This window comes from Setaria italica, chromosome VII (genome assembly GCF_000263155.2).
Source record: "Setaria italica strain Yugu1 chromosome VII, Setaria_italica_v2.0, whole genome shotgun sequence".
Classification (NCBI taxonomy): Eukaryota; Viridiplantae; Streptophyta; class Magnoliopsida; order Poales; family Poaceae; genus Setaria; species Setaria italica.
This window is the reverse complement of record NC_028456.1, coordinates 31440628-31455874: the sequence shown is the minus strand read 5'-3', so window position 1 is coordinate 31455874 and position 15247 is coordinate 31440628. Positions and strand designations below refer to the sequence as shown.

The window sequence follows — 15247 nt, the reverse complement described above, 5'->3', positions numbered from 1 at the left end:
AGCACCAAGCCACTAACAACATCATGTGATGGAGGTCTGGAGGATGGGGATGAAGGACGGCGCTGGATGAGCGCGTGCAAGCGAGTTGAAGCGCAGGGTCGCCACACCGGCCGCATGGGAGGGAATCCTGGCGGAGGGAATGCTAGTCCGGCGGAGGGAGGGTCGGCATCCTGGCCCGGTCGGGGAAGATGGATCGTAGGTGACGGTGAGATCTGGGAGGGACCTGAGAGGAGATGGGAGGTCAGGGCTCATCTGGATCGATGGAGAGGGGAGGCGGAAAGGGAGGAAAGGAGAAGAAACCATATTTATATGGTGGCAATGGCGGGTAAATTCCCAGAAGTTGGTGGCGAGATTGATAACCTCAGCCCGCACGAGCTCGGGAAGCTGGTCGGTCCGAGCTTTTCCATCGCAGCACAAAACTGAGCTTTTCGGGCCAGCGCTTGTGGGAGAACAGGGCCTCAGTCTCCCTCGAATCCCTTGGTCATCTTTGCAAGCCTTTTAAGCCACGGCTTCAGAAAAAAAAAAAGAAGAAGCACTGACGTGTGCCGTACTTCTTCTCCCATAAAAACGATCACAAATCTCGCCCAGTTAAACGCCGCAGCGTACCGTGCAGTGCAAACCAGATCAATCGGCAGTAGTGATCCCGTTATTAGTTATTCATCACGAGTTGACCCCTACGCGTCCTCAACTCTCATAAATGCCTCAGAATTTTCAGGCTCCACGCCGTGACCGGTACGTCCCGCTCCAGCACGGTCGTTTTCCACTCCAGCCCGGATCGCCACCGACTATTCCGACCCGGCCTTCCACTCTCAACCACGCGCGCCGGCGCGGGACGGTAGCCTAGCCAGCGCGCCGCCGATAGGTTTGCATCCAATCCCATCACGCACGCCGATCGCCGACCCGAAACCAGAAACTCTGGCCCTCCCAGCGTCCCCCCACGGCAGGAGCAGAGTATATGTGACCGAGAGCGACCGGGAGTGCCCGCAGCATCCGCCGGGACAGCAACGCCCATCGGAACCCGACCGACACGAGCGCCCGCTGGGGCCAATGGCCAAGTAGGCAAATACCCCCACGCGCGCACCTGATTTCCACCCAAAATCGCCGTCCCCCACTGCAATCGCGCGTGCGCCCATCGCAAGCTCGCCTTCCACGAGTTCCATTTCCACCCGCGCCAAGTCGCCAACCCAGCCAGCCAGCCTCGCTCGCTTCGTTTCCCCCGTCGCTTGACGCCGAATCCACCACCACCACGCCAACCAAGCCAGCCAGCGCGTCGCCGTCCCCGCTCCGGCTCCGGCTCCGGCTCCGCTTCTCCGGTCAGCCCGAGCCTCGCCTCGCCTCGGGAAGACCAAAATAGAAACTTCCGCTGGTAGGTCGCCCCCGCTTTACCCCACCCCCACCCCGCCCACGCCTCCCCTGCCCCGGCCAAAACTGCCGCCCTCCCCTCCCCTCCCCCTCCCCCTCCGCCTCGGCCCCTCCCCTCCCCGCTCTTTCTGTGAGGAGGGAAGAGAGGCGGATGCCGGGGCGACGGGGCTCGCGCGCCGCAAGCATGACGCCGCTCGGGGCGCGAGGCCGCGCGCGGTTTTAAAATCGCCCCGCGCCTGCCTTCTCGCCGTAGTTTAGTCGTAGAGCTAGCTGTCCCTGCGGAGTGCGGACATGGGCTCCGGTCTCAAGTACCGGGCGGGGCTGTGCCTGATTGTCGCCGTCGTGCTCATCTGGGTCATCTCCGCGGAGGTCACGCAGGTACGGATTTTTTTCCCCCAAAGCGTGCTCTGTTGTTTGCGTATCTATCTATTTATTTATTTGTTTGGAGATTCTCAGATCTTGGTTTCATGGTTTGGGATGCATGCTTGCTTATCAGATTGGTTGGTTTGGTTTGGTTTGGGGTTAATTGCTCTCTGCTTATCAGATTAATTTTATTGGGCCGACCTGGGGTATTGCTCTGTATCTTCTCAATTTTTAAGCGTTACGCGCAGGCTTGGCTACAATAGAAAATTGCTTAGCGGAATGTTCATCAGGCGTCAGTTTTTTTAAAAAAGAAAAGTCCATTCTTTTGCTCTCTAAATTTGAAGGCAGTTCTCCGAAAATTGCATATACGCTCATATGGATATCCGTAAAAGTTGCCAAGAATGCTTTGGTTGTTTTCTTCATACTATTAGTTATGTCAAATCCTAATATAGTTGTGGTTGTGACAGTTCGTGACACCAATTTATGGCTGATTGGTGGTGGTTGTGATATGCTTGATCACCTACAGTGCATGATTGAATTAGAGGAGGGGCCTAATATAGTTGTGCATGATTGGTGGTGGTGGTGGCTGTGATATGCTTGATCACCTACAGCTCTGATTGAATTAAGTTATTAGTTTTTTTTTGTTTCGTGTTGATGTTGTTTTAAAGTTACATTGTCAGAGTAACAATTGGTTACTTGCATTTAGGTCAAGAACATCTCGTAGAACCTATTTGCTTTCACCATATTAGCTGCTGTTACTACTACTTCTAAAAAAGGAGATACCAATGGCAGAATTAGGAGGTACCAGTAGAATTTCCGTTACCTCCATCATCACCAAAAAAAAATCAACTTCTAGTTCTTGGATTCTTTTTTTTTTTGTCTTTCTAGAGTTCATCTCGCAAAATATACTAATTTTTGTTTTGTAACTAAATTTCTTCTGCAGGGGATATTCACAAAGTACAAACATCCGTTTGCAATTACTTACTTGGGAGCCTCCCTTATGGTCATATATCTCCCCTTGTCATTTCTAAAAGACTTTATATACAATTCAATGAGACAGCATTCTGGAAACACCGGTGCTTCAAAAATCACAAGCAAATCTTCCTTTGGCGGTAGTGCCCCTTTGAAGAATGGTGAATTTCAGAAGATGTTGGAAATGGAGTCACAGAAAACTATAGTGATTCCTGTAGTTGAAGAGACGAAACCACTTATTTACGGAATCACTGAAATTAATGATGGCATCTTGAAGGAGAAGCAGCTTTCCACTAAGGAGATTGCAACTTATGGACTGTATCTTTGTCCCTTGTGGTTTGTGACAGAGGTAACTTTCCAGTGACTATATACATTTTAATTTCTAATTCCAGGGGTCTTGAAATGTTCATGCTAATAACTGTACCCATATGTTTCTGAACGTGTAGATTGCAATCATACAACCAGCAATTTGGTTGGTAAATATTACTCACTTTTCTCTTATGCTGAATGAATGCAGTATTTATCCAATGCAGCGCTTGCAAGAACTAGTGTTGCCAGTACCACTGTACTGTCTTCAACTTCAGGACTCTTCACTCTTTTCATTGGTGTTTTACTTGGCCAAGACTCCATAAATGCTGCAAAAATTATTGCTGTTTTCATTAGCATGGCTGGTGTCGTCATGACAACTATGGGGCAGACTTGGGCATCTGATGAATCAGAAGTAGGCAAATCTGGGTCAGTGATTTATTTCTTGGCCAACTCTTTTACTCTGATAATCACAATAGACTTAACCAGAAGTAGGCGAATCATGAGCGTGATGTATTTCCTTGCTTCTGATATGTAAGTTTTCCAAATGCAGGGCTACAGAGAGGACTCTTCTAGGTGATATGTTTGGTCTTATGTCAGCGATCGCATATGGTCTGTTTACTGGTAGGTTGTTTTACTTCTCTGCTTTATTTGCAGTTAATTTTATGAATTTAACAGCTAAATGTTTCAATATTGTTCCAGTGCTTCTCAAAAAATTTTGTGGAGAGGAAGGAGAAAAGGTTGATGTCCAAAAACTGTTTGGTTATCTTGGACTTTTTAGTCTTGTTGCTCTCTGGTGGCTTGGTAATATTTGCCTTTTCCAAATTAATATTACTGAAGTATACAAATTAGAAATATACATTCACTTGAATTCCCTTATTTGTGCACATATTTCATGGTTGGTTTATGCTAAAGTTTTTTCATTATTATGTTTTCATTTCAGTCTGGCCATTAACCGCACTAGGCATCGAACCAAAGTTTTCAATGCCCCACTCAGCTAAAGTGGATGAAGTTGTGGTGGCAAATGGCCTAATCGGAAGTGTATTATCAGACTACTTCTGGTACGTGTTTAAAGTGGACTAATATCTTTTTATATTGTTGCATACTCGCAATAATTGTGACATTGGAACTTGTGGTCAGGGCTCTTTCTGTTGTTTGGACTACTCCCTTGGTGGCCACCTTAGGCATGTCTCTCACAATTCCACTAGCAATGGTTGCTGACATGATCATTCATGGTCGTCACTATTCAGCAGTATATATTCTTGGTTCTGTCCAGGTACGAATGTTCAGCAGCTCAGTATTTTGTTATCTGGATTTATGTCAAACATCTACCATCTACCACAATAACTAATTTAACTGCACTAAAAGTTTTTCTTAACAGAGCTAACTTGTTTGTTGGCACCCCATATTCGATTCTGTGTGCCTCTTTCGTTCCAGCTCACTGTTGCATGCATTTGTCATTTGATTTACCATGTGATTGTTCTTTTGCAGGTGTTTTCAGGCTTCGTTATTGCAAACCTCGCTGATCGCTTTTCACGTTCTCTAGGTCTATAGCTTCATGAAATAAAACTTGTCCTTATTAGAGTGTACATCTGGAAGTTCAAAGTTTGGGTTTGTTAGACAAAGACCCCAGAAAACTCTGGTCTCTAGTTTCATGCGGATTGGGAAATACCAGAAGCACTTCTTTTCCCTTTGCCCCATGGCCATGGGGATGGTGAATTTTGCCGACGTATAGTGAAAACCAGCAGATGGAAGAAAGATACAGTATGTTGTAGCAACCCTTCACAACTGTAAATTCTCTCACCACAGAATGCTTGTCGATGTATACTACCGTGGTTCTCGGCCATGTCCACAGACTTTGCATGCTTGCAAAGGCAATGTTCCTTGATTCCTTGTCAATTTGAGTTCATGGCAAATTTACTTTCATCATGCATAAGTTGTGCGCTTGTGCGGGGAAAAATAAAGACAGAACAGATGGACGCAACGCAAATAATTAACAAATAATGAATTAGCAAAAAGGAATTAAAACTTGTCAAAAAAAAAAAGACTTAGCAAGGTGTCCTGTACAGTACAATACAATTGTTGCACTCAATTCAACCCGGACTGAGTTACCAATTCGGGTGAAAATGACTTCTGCACAGATGTCAGTTTTAAAGGTGAAGTGGGACATTTTAGCAGCTTGGGGAATAATCAAAGTCAACTCCCTCCTCTTGTTGTCGGAGTGAGACGCGATAGACGGCGAAGGCGGCGGTCTGATCGGGGTCGTGCAGCAGCGGCCTGGTGACCCTGTCGACCTCGTCTACCTCGAAGCCCTGTTCCCGCAGCACGTCCATGCAGTCCATCATGCTGTCCCGCACCTCGCTCGCCGCCCACCCGACCGTGCCGCCGCCGCCGGCACCGTCCCTCCACAAGCCCCGCAGCGTGGCCGCCATCGCCGGCATGTCCGGGTCGTAGAACACGTCCGACATGAGCACCACGTCCACCCGCAGCTGGTCCTCTAGCCGGTCGCCCTACCGGAGCTCGCGCACGTCGGCCTGCGCGGCGGCGAGCCCGTTGGCCTCGGCGTTGGCTCTGAGGCTCAGCTCGGCAGCAGCGGCCGCACGTCCGTGAGCACGCAGCATGCGGCGCCGAGGCAGGCGACGGCCGCGTGCCCGGGAGGCCCGTGCCGCGGGCGCCGAGCTCGAGGACGGTGGCGCTGCGGAGGTGGAGCCGAGCGGAGGCGTCGGCGGCGAGGTGGGAGGCGAGGACGAGGGAGGAGTCCCAGAGCCAGGACCCGGTGAGCACGCGGCCGGTGGTCGGGTCGTGCGTGCCATCGCGCTCGACCACGGCCACCGCGCGCCCGGCCACGGCTACGTGCAGGTGCAGCGCGTCCATTCCCGGCCCCGCGCGCGCGGCGGCCTACGTGCCGGTCTTATGCGCTCTGACCTCACCTGCCGGCTGCCGCTCTGCTCCAATGCATGAAGGTCGCTAATCTTTACCAATGGCAGCTAGCGATTGCGAGGTTAACACTATTTTTGGGGGGCGAGATGAAGGCTTGCTTGGTCGTGCATCGCAATTTGCCAATTTGATGATCTCATTCATGCTCGACCGACCGACTGAATTGACATATATATTAGTAAATTTTTAGGTAGCTGCCAGAAGGTGGTTGGTTCTTCGCTGGAACAAACACAAACCGCTGGGCAGATTGGCCCCTGCATTCTTCAGAATCCATTGACGATGCAAAGCCGCAAGCTTTAGCTCTCGATCAGGTCATGATGGGCTCATGGCTGCCATCTGCCTGGGATAAAATGATGAGACAAAAAAAAAGAATGTGCGTGTTTCCCGGTCCATGACATTGCGAATCCACAGTCGTGTTCATCTCCACCGTGCTGATTTCTCTGGTACAAAATTTTTCGTTCAAGCTCAAATTTCGCATAGACATAGAAGAATGCATGATCTATCAATTCGTATTTGATTGGATTGTCTATACCCTTTTAGGGTGCTACCTACGCTGGTAGCACGATAAGGTGAGAGCACCTGAACTTCTCCCCGACCAACAAACAACGGGAGAAAAAGGCCCGAAAAGTCCAACGAGCAGAAGCCTAAATTTTCGAAGTAAAGAGTAGTGAACGTATTCTCCAGAAGCTGCTTGAAGACAGCAAATAATCATATCAAACATAGAATCCTGAAATTCAAAGGATCAAACGAAACAGTAGTGTCAGCTAGTAGGATACCACTACGATATCCCCACATATTATGACAGGATCAGTTTGTGTTGACGCAATGCCCTTTTGTGGGTATGCACAGAGGTATAGAACTAGCTAGAATACCTTTGACAGGGCTATGGACCATATGATTGAGGCTGGATCTGTACTACACATATTTACGTTCACTAAAAATTCACAGAACGCTGTCTATTTACTACAACTATCGAAGACTAACTTAATAAAATAACAAATACAATATTGAATCGAAGCTTTAAGTTCTAATATCTACTTAGCTTGAAAGGATGAATCATCTAGAAACTACCCGTGAATTGGAGGCACGGGTGTTCAAGAACGAGCTCAGTTGGCTCCAGAGAGAAATTTTGGAACCATAGAGCCGCACACTAACTGATTTCCTTGACCCTTCTCTGACAAATTCCAGCTCCCTCGATACACCATGCTCAGCATAGCTGGGTTCTTCGAGAAACGGCAGGTCGATTGAACCCTCAGACTCGAGGTTCTTCAGCCACCCACGGAGTAAGTAGTTTATAACCTGATGGACAGAAAAATATTACAGGTCTACTGGTCTAGCTGATACAAAAACTACCATAATCAAGTAAATAATCCTACAAAGTTTCCAGGAGACTAGTAATAAAAATACACTCAAAACAATAGGACCATTTTGGAGTTCAAACATCTCTGTCTGAAGAAACGCTGAAAGGTTGAAGTAGGTCAGCACTCTCTCAACTTATTAGCCAATTGGCACTTGGCACCGACACAAGGGTCCAAGAAGGAAAATTATTTTGTAAAATTGAGGTGGAGCTGTGGATTCAATTGTTGAAGACAATGAGCTGCAGAGAGTTATGTAATGTTGTCTCTGCAATAATAACGCCAACAATGTCTTAAAACAGGAACAGTTTTTCCCACTTTTGCAGAACTCACTAGCTTTCCTGTTTGTACACGATTACTTTCTTACTATGTATAATCTGGTTAGGGGACTTATCTTGCAAGTACCCTACTAATGCAGTTCATTTCCCAATCAATGGGTAATTACAATGCACCCAGGACGATTGCACTGGATAATACCCCTACGACATGCTGTCCGAGTCCAACAGTTTTTTCTTTTTTGTTTTGAAAAAGCAAGTCCAACAGTTAATTGAACTAGTTTGTTCCACTTACTTCGATGATGACCCCCTGATTTGTATCTTATTAAGTTATAGAGAACTACTTGAACATAAAAGTATTTCACAAATCCATTTGAAATTACCAATTGGAATATGACATTAAAACCAAAAGGAGAGCCGGAATTTATAAAGAAGTGCAATCCTTACCTCAGGGACCTCATCATGAGGACAGTGACCAGCAGGGCTGATTTCATAATAAGGTGCTTCTGGCACCTGTTGTTTGACTTTGATACCCCAAATAGGTCTAACCCAAGGATCTTCTCTTCCATACATAAGAGATATGGGAACACCTTGGCTTTGGCACCTACAGATGATGAGTGTTAAAAAGGAAGGCCATATTTTTAAGTAATGTTTCATTAGATCATTTGGATTATCTAACTCACCTAGAGACTGCCTCTTGGAAGGATATCTGACCCCTTGGGGCAAACATAATGGAGGCAAATGATGCAGCAGCAGCTGGGTGTTGTGTTATTTCCACAATACGAGAGAATACATTGTCCACATTTGTTGAGTGGTCAGCGTATACTTGCTTGAGTATATCATGTATACTTCTTGGGTCACTTATCTTCTGCCAACTAGATCACAGAGGAAATTACACTCAATTAATTTGTAGAATCCAATGTGTGGATGATTCACAAAATTGCATGACATGATGCGGTAGATGTTTAACTCGTAAACATGAGTGTATTTCTAAAATTTCAGTTACACAGGAGCAATAAGTAAAATAAATCTCTATGATATAATATTTTCACAAGTAAAATTTAAACATATAATGCCTTCCAAATATGCAAATCTCACAGAAAGTTCATTGTTCAATATAGAGAACTTAATACATAAGAAATTATTGGTCCACATCAGGGAGCAATCTATGGCTATAACATTGAAAATGTTATCCATTGCTAATAAATAACACTTACACTGCTTCAGTAAGTTTCCTCACAAATGATGGAAGAGGAAATGTCCCAACCCATGGGAAAATCTTTGACAACCGTGGAGATGTAGCAGGGTTAGGAAAGAATCCCCAAAATGGTGTTGCATTGAGCAACGTGACACCTTTTACAAGGTGTGGACTGGACGCAGCCAAATACATAGCAACAAATCCTCCAAGAGAGTTCCCCACAATGTAAACTGGTTCACGGATAACCTGGAAATGGGTTACAAAATTTGCTTAAGAGAAAATGTTGTATAAATATCATGGTGAAAATGTATGCTATGTACAAGCAAGCCTTTAATAGCTTCTCTATAGTACAAAGGCATAGATAGTTAAACTATCCATCTATGATGGTGATAACACATAAAGGTTAAACCTTATGCATGCACTTTTGAACAGAAGAGATACGACAATTATTCCATTTCCAGCAGTAAAATATGCATGACTTGCATTGTTCATCACTGTTAGTTTTGAATCTTTTGAGCATTATGTCAACACAAAAATGAAGAAGTTCAAGCAATGTTCCAATTCCAATACATGTGAATAAGGAAAAAGGTAGTAACAGGGCTACAAAGAGTGCTCAAGAGGCATGCCAAGATTTTCCAACTAGACAAATGATATTTGAGCAAACAAATTTTTGTAAGATACAATTGAGAATCCAAGGAATACCTCTTCAATGAAATGCTGAACTTGGTTTTGCCATAAATCTACAGAATACACTAGCTCCTCTGCCCAAGGCTGTGAATCTTGTCCGAAGCCCCAAAATGCCTCTGTGCTCTGTTCCCCTGCTATGGTGCTAGGAGCTGGGTCTTCACACGGCAACGACATTCCCTGCCCAAGAAAATCCATCGTCCACACCTTGTGATCGCGACCAAGATCCTTCAGTTGCTTCTCGAAATGGAATGTCCCAACTCCAAACCCCGGCAGGAAGAGCACCGCAGGCGCTTTGCTATTCTCAGTGCCAGACCTCTCATAGTACACTGTCAGCTTCGGCTTCCACTCCCAGAATCCGGTACTAATTGGAGAGCTATCAGGGCCTTCCGGCAGGCCCTGAATCATCACCTTCTCAATCTCTTCAGCTTTCCTGGAAGGAATGCCCTGCAGGTTTACATCCATATCACTCACAGAGAATCCCTGGGTGGCATGAACTTTGCCGGAATCAGCCGGATTTGAAGTTCCGCTTGTGGTTCCAACACAAAGAATCACACTTCTTCTGATTCGAGGCTTGGCATGCCCCAGACCAAAACCACTGCCCCGTAGCCTCCAGGCCCTTCTAGGTGTTTGATGTAATGCCGAGCAAGAGTGGCTGCAAGAGACCACCTCCATGATCGCTACGAACGATGGTCGACGCGCACTAGTTCTGCAAACAAAGGGGTGGCAAACAACTTCATCGTACTGAATTGGAAACAGCAATTCGACTGTTCATACAGTAAATTGATCCAAAGAACTAAATCCTGCCGCCTCATATCATAAAATGTGCAATATAAATTATGCTGGACATCGAGTACACTTGGACTGGGGGGTGACTGAACTACTGATTTATAAATGTTTTGTTCCTTACTAATTTCACTGGGAAATGGTCTAAACTTGCCAAATCGGCGGATGGCAGCAAATTGCGAGAAAAAAAGCTGAGCAAGAAACAAGTAACAACCAGCTCTCGTGAGGAAGCATACCTGCAGATCTGCACACCCGCCGGCTGCTTGGTGCCCAGCCAGAAGCAAAGTTGCTCCCAGAAATTCTTCTCCAGTTATCGAGGACTTGAGGTTGTGAGCTTAGCAAGGAGAGGGAGGGTTGAGGAATGGGACGTTTGGTCTGCCTATAAGACGAATCCAGAGTGCGAACCCGCGAAGGCTCCCCCACGGACCACGGAGTGAAGTCGCCCGCCTATGAGCAATGAGCTCGATGCGTACACGCCATCGGCGTGGACGAGAGGAGTGGAGGAGAGGAGCTCGGCGCGCGCGGTGCGGTCCCGTGGACGTGGCGCACCACGGGCCAGGTCGGAGGAAGACTGGAAGAGGACGCGTCCCGTGGCCTGCGGTGCGTGCACCGGGTCCACGGAGCGATGCGCTCTGGGTCTGGCCCTGCTCTCCGTGGCAGGCTCGTAGAAGACACAGGACCGTCTCGGAACCAACAGCACGAAGAAAAAGACTGCCACGTGGTCGGAGCGAGTGTCAGATATTTTTTTTTCTTAGGCCACGTTTTCCACATCAAATGATTTGTGTCGAACAAAAATGAAACGGATTCTGTCTGATTCCAAGAGAAACCGTTATTGTGCGCTAGGAACCATTGAATTATTGAAACATATCAATAGGATAAGGGTGGGCTTTGAGCACCAATGAATCGATCCCAACCGCTCCACCTGATCCAAGCAACAATGCACGTGCCTATTCCGCCTGTATATGTGTGTAGTTCCTTGGCTTCCTACTCTGCTCAAATGCTTGCTTTGCTTCTTATTTTACATGGAGTCATGGACGATGGACCACTCATTTTGTCCTTCTCTTCAACTAGAAATATTTGTCGCTTAACTTTTTTCCCAACATTTAATCATTCATCTTATTTAAAATTATTACAAATATACAGACTTATAACTAGTAACAAAATGAGTGCAAGCAGTACCTAGCAATGCAATCAGTAGCATGAATTGCCCTCGGCCTCATCACTACAAGAAAATGAGTATAATTTTTATATATTTATACTAACTTTTAAATAAAACACACAATCAAATATTATATTACAAAAATTCAATAGGTGGTAAATGTTTATAAATGATGATCATACGTATATGGCTCGAGCTTTGGCCACAATGTTACTACGTCGCTCCGTGCTGAGCGAGACAAGAGGTTGGACGCCGCAAGATAGAGATGGTTGTGCTTGGTCGGTCTACAACTATTTCTGTTCGTGCGTTATGATTTGCCAAAAGAGGCCTATGTATATGATTTTTGCCAAAAGAGGCTTATGCATATGGTTTTGATGACCACGAGATCGTAAAAAGGGTGCCCGCCCATGTCCCGCCGGCTCATATTAATACAACTACACAAGGCTTAAAACAAGTGAAAATAGATGCCGTGTCCCCTTAAGACACCGGGATTTCTCATGCATCTATCCTCTTGTCCCTATGTTATTGGCTGTACAATTTTCATAGTTGAAATGAGATCATATTTAGGTATCAAGTGGGTTGGTCATTTTAAAACCGGCAGTGATAACCTCTCATCACCGTTGGCTCAAAACACGAACTGGCAGTGATAGAGGTTATCACCGCCGGTTCGAAAAACGACGGTGATATGTATATGTTATTACCGCTGACCTTTCACAACGAGGTCCAAAATCGGCCATGATAAGGGTTCTAGAGCCGGCTTCGATAGGATCTTTTGTAGAAATGCCAGTGCTCACCATGCTTAGTAGACATGCTAAACTTTCTAAATAGATCAATAACCTTAAATCACTGTGTGCAAGAACCATTACTAGAATATGTGTCACCGTGAGTCAAATCCTTCCACTATACCACAGCACCAAAACACTTTCACATGTGAGTCGCTAGACTTGAAGATTACCCTGATGGACTTGTTAGTCTATGAAGATTTCTGGCGGACCATCGGTCGGACCATCATACGCTTAGCAACCGACGAATCGACAATGCCGGCCGAAAACGTCATGGGTCCAGTACACCACGTACTTGGCCGAAGAAAACACTGGCACCTGCGCGTCTCGGTTGCCTGCACTGCACGCACGGTCGACACCGACGGGCCGAGCCGAGCTCGACGACGATCCCAGCAGCTCTTCCGCGCAAGCGCTGCGTGTGCTCCCGCTGCGTGCCCTGCCGGCCGACAGATGATCGAGGCATCGAGACAACCAGTAGAAAGAGAGAATTTAAGCTAGCCCTCCCGTGAACGGCCGGGCCGGCGACGTTACGTGACAACTGGAGGGCCACGGGCCCCACTCGAAGTGGAGGCAGCGGGCACCGTACCTGACAGGTCAGCTCCTACTCGTCCCATGCCATGCAGCAGCGCCCAGCAGAACCCGGAGCTCTCGATCGCCGCGGAACACGGGACAGCGGCGCCGGCCACGGGAACCCGCTCCGCGTGGCGGCGAGGCCACGGCGACCTGGACGCTGAGGAGGACGCGAGAGAAGCCACGGCGTGTGGCGTTCGACGCGGCGCAGCTGATGGCCCGCCCCGGAAGCAACACCTTCCTCTTTCCCTCACGCAAACACGCCCCTGCTCCATCCACGGGGGGATCTTCTGCGGCCGCATGCGGCGTCAACATCCATTACGTACGAGAGCGTGGAAGGCGATTACGCTACGCTTGCTGTCGTTGACGTCCCCGGCCCGAGTCGGAGTCGGAGGTTAGTCGTCCACGAAAGCCACTTCTTCGTACTACAGTACCTTCCTTCTTCCTTCTGAGCACGTCATTAAAGCTAAGCATCTCGCTCATCACCAGCACAGTACTGTACCCTCTCTCTAGGTCAGTCGGCTGTCGGCGTGCATGACGGCATCGTCCATCTACCTGCATGCTGTACTGTACCTGAAGATGAGTGAAGTCTGAGGAGAGAAGATCCAAGAGGAGACACCACACCACCATAGCCTGCCTCAGTGCCCCGTATCGTGATCGTACTCTCTGTACGTGCCTAGGCGCGGCCATGGCCATGGGCCAGCGAGCCAGAGAAAGAGGCAGAGGGGGCTAGGGCCGGAAAAGATGCATGATGCAGCACATCATGCATGTACGCCTGCATGTTCACGGCAGTAAAGCGAGGCAAAGGTTTTGCGAGGCAGAAAAGACCCCTGTCCCCCTGCGACGATCCGTCCAGCTCCGGCCGTCCATCCATCCATCGCCACCCCCGGCCGGCCGATCCCTTTGGCTTTAATGCAGCCTTTCTGTCCCTTAAAAAGCTACCAAGACCCGCTCCCGCCTTCGCCTCCCCCCTTCTCACCTCTCCTTGCTCCTTGCTCCTTGCTCCTTGCTCCTTGCTTTGCTTCATTGCTTGGTCAGCTAGCTAGCTCCTCATGGCGGCGTCCCGGTCGCCCAGGGTCGTGAGGGAGGCGGCGGCCGCGAGTTGCGTGGACGCCAACACCACGTTCGTGCAGGCCGACCCGGCCACGTTCCGCGCGCTCGTGCAGAAGCTCACGGGCGCGCCAGCGGAGAAGAAACCGCCGAAGCAGGAGGAGGAGGAGGCGGTGACCGTGGTCGCGCAGCAGCACGCGCCGCCGCCGAGGCGGCCGAAGCTGCAGGAGAGGCGGCGCGCGGCGCCGGCCAGGCTGGAGCTGCAGGCGCGGCCGCAGGCGGCGTCGTTCTACTACTACCACCACCACCACCACGGCCACCACGGGCTCATGCAGCACTCGCCGGTGTCGCCCATGGACGCCTACGTGCTGGCCTCCTCGTCGCCGTCGCCGCTGTCGTCGTCCTCGTCGATGACGCCGTCGCCGCACTCGTCGTCGCCGTCATGCGGCGGGGTGGTGGTGATAAGCAAGGAGGAGGAGGAGCGGGAGGAGAAGGCCATCGCCTCCAAGGGCTTCTACCTCCACGCCTCGCCGAGGAGCGCCGCCGGCGGCGACGGCGCCGAGCGGCCCAAGCTGCTGCCGCTGTTCCCCGTCCACTCCCCCCGGAGCGCCTACTACGCCTCCTAATAATCAGTCTCTTGTCACGTGTGCGTGTCGCCGGATCAAGGAATTCCGGCGATGCTAGCTCTGTTCATCAATCTCTCTCTGTAGTCTGTGCCGCCTGTTTCCATTAGAATTTAGATGATCCATGAATGCAACTCTTGCTAGCCGATCGATCTTATATTAACTAGGTTTACTAGCTTCTAATCCTCTCTCTCCTCTATATATCCCAACCTATTTAACCATGCGATCTCATGAGCAGCAGTGATCTGATCTCTTGTGACTTGTGAGCAGCAGTCAACTTCTTGTTCTGTAACCCTATCGGAGCAGTACGGCTGCTTGCTTGAAAAAGGCGCATGTGCTTTGCAAAGCAAAGTTCATTGAAGTTTCTAACGCATCTCACACTGGATCATGTCTGGCCATCACAGTAGAGTTAGATAGAGGACCGCAGGAATCGGATGCCCACGTACGTCAAGTTTATTCCCCCCCTGTGTGTGGGCCGAGGACTGGATGGGGCGACATCTTTTTATTTCATTCTTTTTTTTGCGCCAAAGGGCAACGAACGAAGCGAAGCGACACGACATCTGCACGAACGTAGCAGTTGTCACTAGCACGTGGAGCCCAGCAGCTGATCGAGAGGAATATGTGTGTGGGGAACGGAACTGGGGGGAGGGAACCCCACAGGCCGGTTAGCACTCAGCAGTCACGGGCTCACGGGCGCCATGCCGCCGTGCTGCAGCAGAGCGGGCAGCAGACAAGAACTAGCTAGTCATCTGCGTCCCATGGCTCACATGATCTTTGTGCAGGAATTATGGAACACCATGATCCCGTCGAATTCCCTCCAGAATT

At 48.8% G+C, this 15247-nt stretch overlaps 3 protein-coding genes and 1 non-coding gene across 4 annotated transcripts; 2 read left to right on the top strand and 2 right to left on the bottom strand.

Annotated features, from left to right (window-relative positions):
• The first annotated feature begins 1653 nt into the window (after window positions 1-1653).
• On the top strand, window positions 1654-4907 carry LOC101768338 (uncharacterized vacuolar membrane protein YML018C). The gene is made up of 8 exons (XM_004976971.2): window positions 1654-1740; window positions 2669-3046; window positions 3215-3432; window positions 3557-3627; window positions 3706-3807; window positions 3947-4064; window positions 4144-4279; window positions 4495-4907. Exons 1-8 carry the CDS (start codon window positions 1654-1656, stop codon window positions 4555-4557), a joined length of 1173 nt encoding a protein of 390 aa, XP_004977028.1. The 3' UTR covers window positions 4558-4907.
• Window positions 4908-5014: 107 nt separating this feature from the next.
• Window positions 5015-6480, bottom strand: LOC105914789. Its single transcript, XR_002678413.1, has one exon. It is a non-coding gene; the product is annotated as an uncharacterized LOC105914789 (transcript).
• Window positions 6481-6616: 136 nt separating this feature from the next.
• LOC101767936 (pheophytinase, chloroplastic) lies at window positions 6617-10701 on the bottom strand. The gene is made up of 6 exons (XM_004976969.3): window positions 10475-10701; window positions 9471-10161; window positions 8788-9014; window positions 8254-8445; window positions 8018-8174; window positions 6617-7239 (listed from the first exon to the last, which is right to left on the bottom strand). Exons 2-6 carry the CDS (start codon window positions 10125-10127, stop codon window positions 6997-6999), a joined length of 1476 nt encoding a protein of 491 aa, XP_004977026.1. The 5' UTR covers window positions 10128-10161; window positions 10475-10701; the 3' UTR covers window positions 6617-6996.
• Window positions 10702-13258: 2557 nt separating this feature from the next.
• LOC101767535 (VQ motif-containing protein 11) lies at window positions 13259-14795 on the top strand. Its single transcript, XM_004976968.3, has one exon. The coding sequence runs from the start codon at window positions 13802-13804 to the stop codon at window positions 14423-14425; it is 624 nt and encodes a 207-aa protein (XP_004977025.1). The 5' UTR covers window positions 13259-13801; the 3' UTR covers window positions 14426-14795.
• Window positions 14796-15247: the final 452 nt, after the last annotated feature.

What these genes read in the sequence shown, in the direction of transcription:
- LOC101768338 (XM_004976971.2), top strand. Translation starts at nt 1,654, where the DNA reads ATGGGCTCCGGTCTCAAGTACCGGGCGGGGCTGTGCCTGATTGTCGCC. An exon ending in CCTTGTGGTTTGTGACAGAG is followed by an intron (nt 3,047 to 3,214) that starts GTAACTTTCCAG and finishes GAATGAATGCAG; the next exon opens with TATTTATCCAATGCAGCGCT. An exon ending in ATATTCTTGGTTCTGTCCAG is followed by an intron (nt 4,280 to 4,494) that starts GTACGAATGTTC and finishes GTTCTTTTGCAG; the next exon opens with GTGTTTTCAGGCTTCGTTAT.
- LOC101767936 (XM_004976969.3), bottom strand. Translation starts at nt 10,127, where the DNA reads ATGGAGGTGGTCTCTTGCAGCCACTCTTGCTCGGCATTACATCAAACA. An exon ending in AGGAAACTTACTGAAGCAGT is followed by an intron (nt 8,446 to 8,787) that starts GTAAGTGTTATT and finishes TCTGTGATCTAG; the next exon opens with TTGGCAGAAGATAAGTGACC. An exon ending in TTCCAAGAGGCAGTCTCTAG is followed by an intron (nt 8,175 to 8,253) that starts GTGAGTTAGATA and finishes CATCATCTGTAG; the next exon opens with GTGCCAAAGCCAAGGTGTTC.
- LOC101767535 (XM_004976968.3), top strand. Translation starts at nt 13,802, where the DNA reads ATGGCGGCGTCCCGGTCGCCCAGGGTCGTGAGGGAGGCGGCGGCCGCG.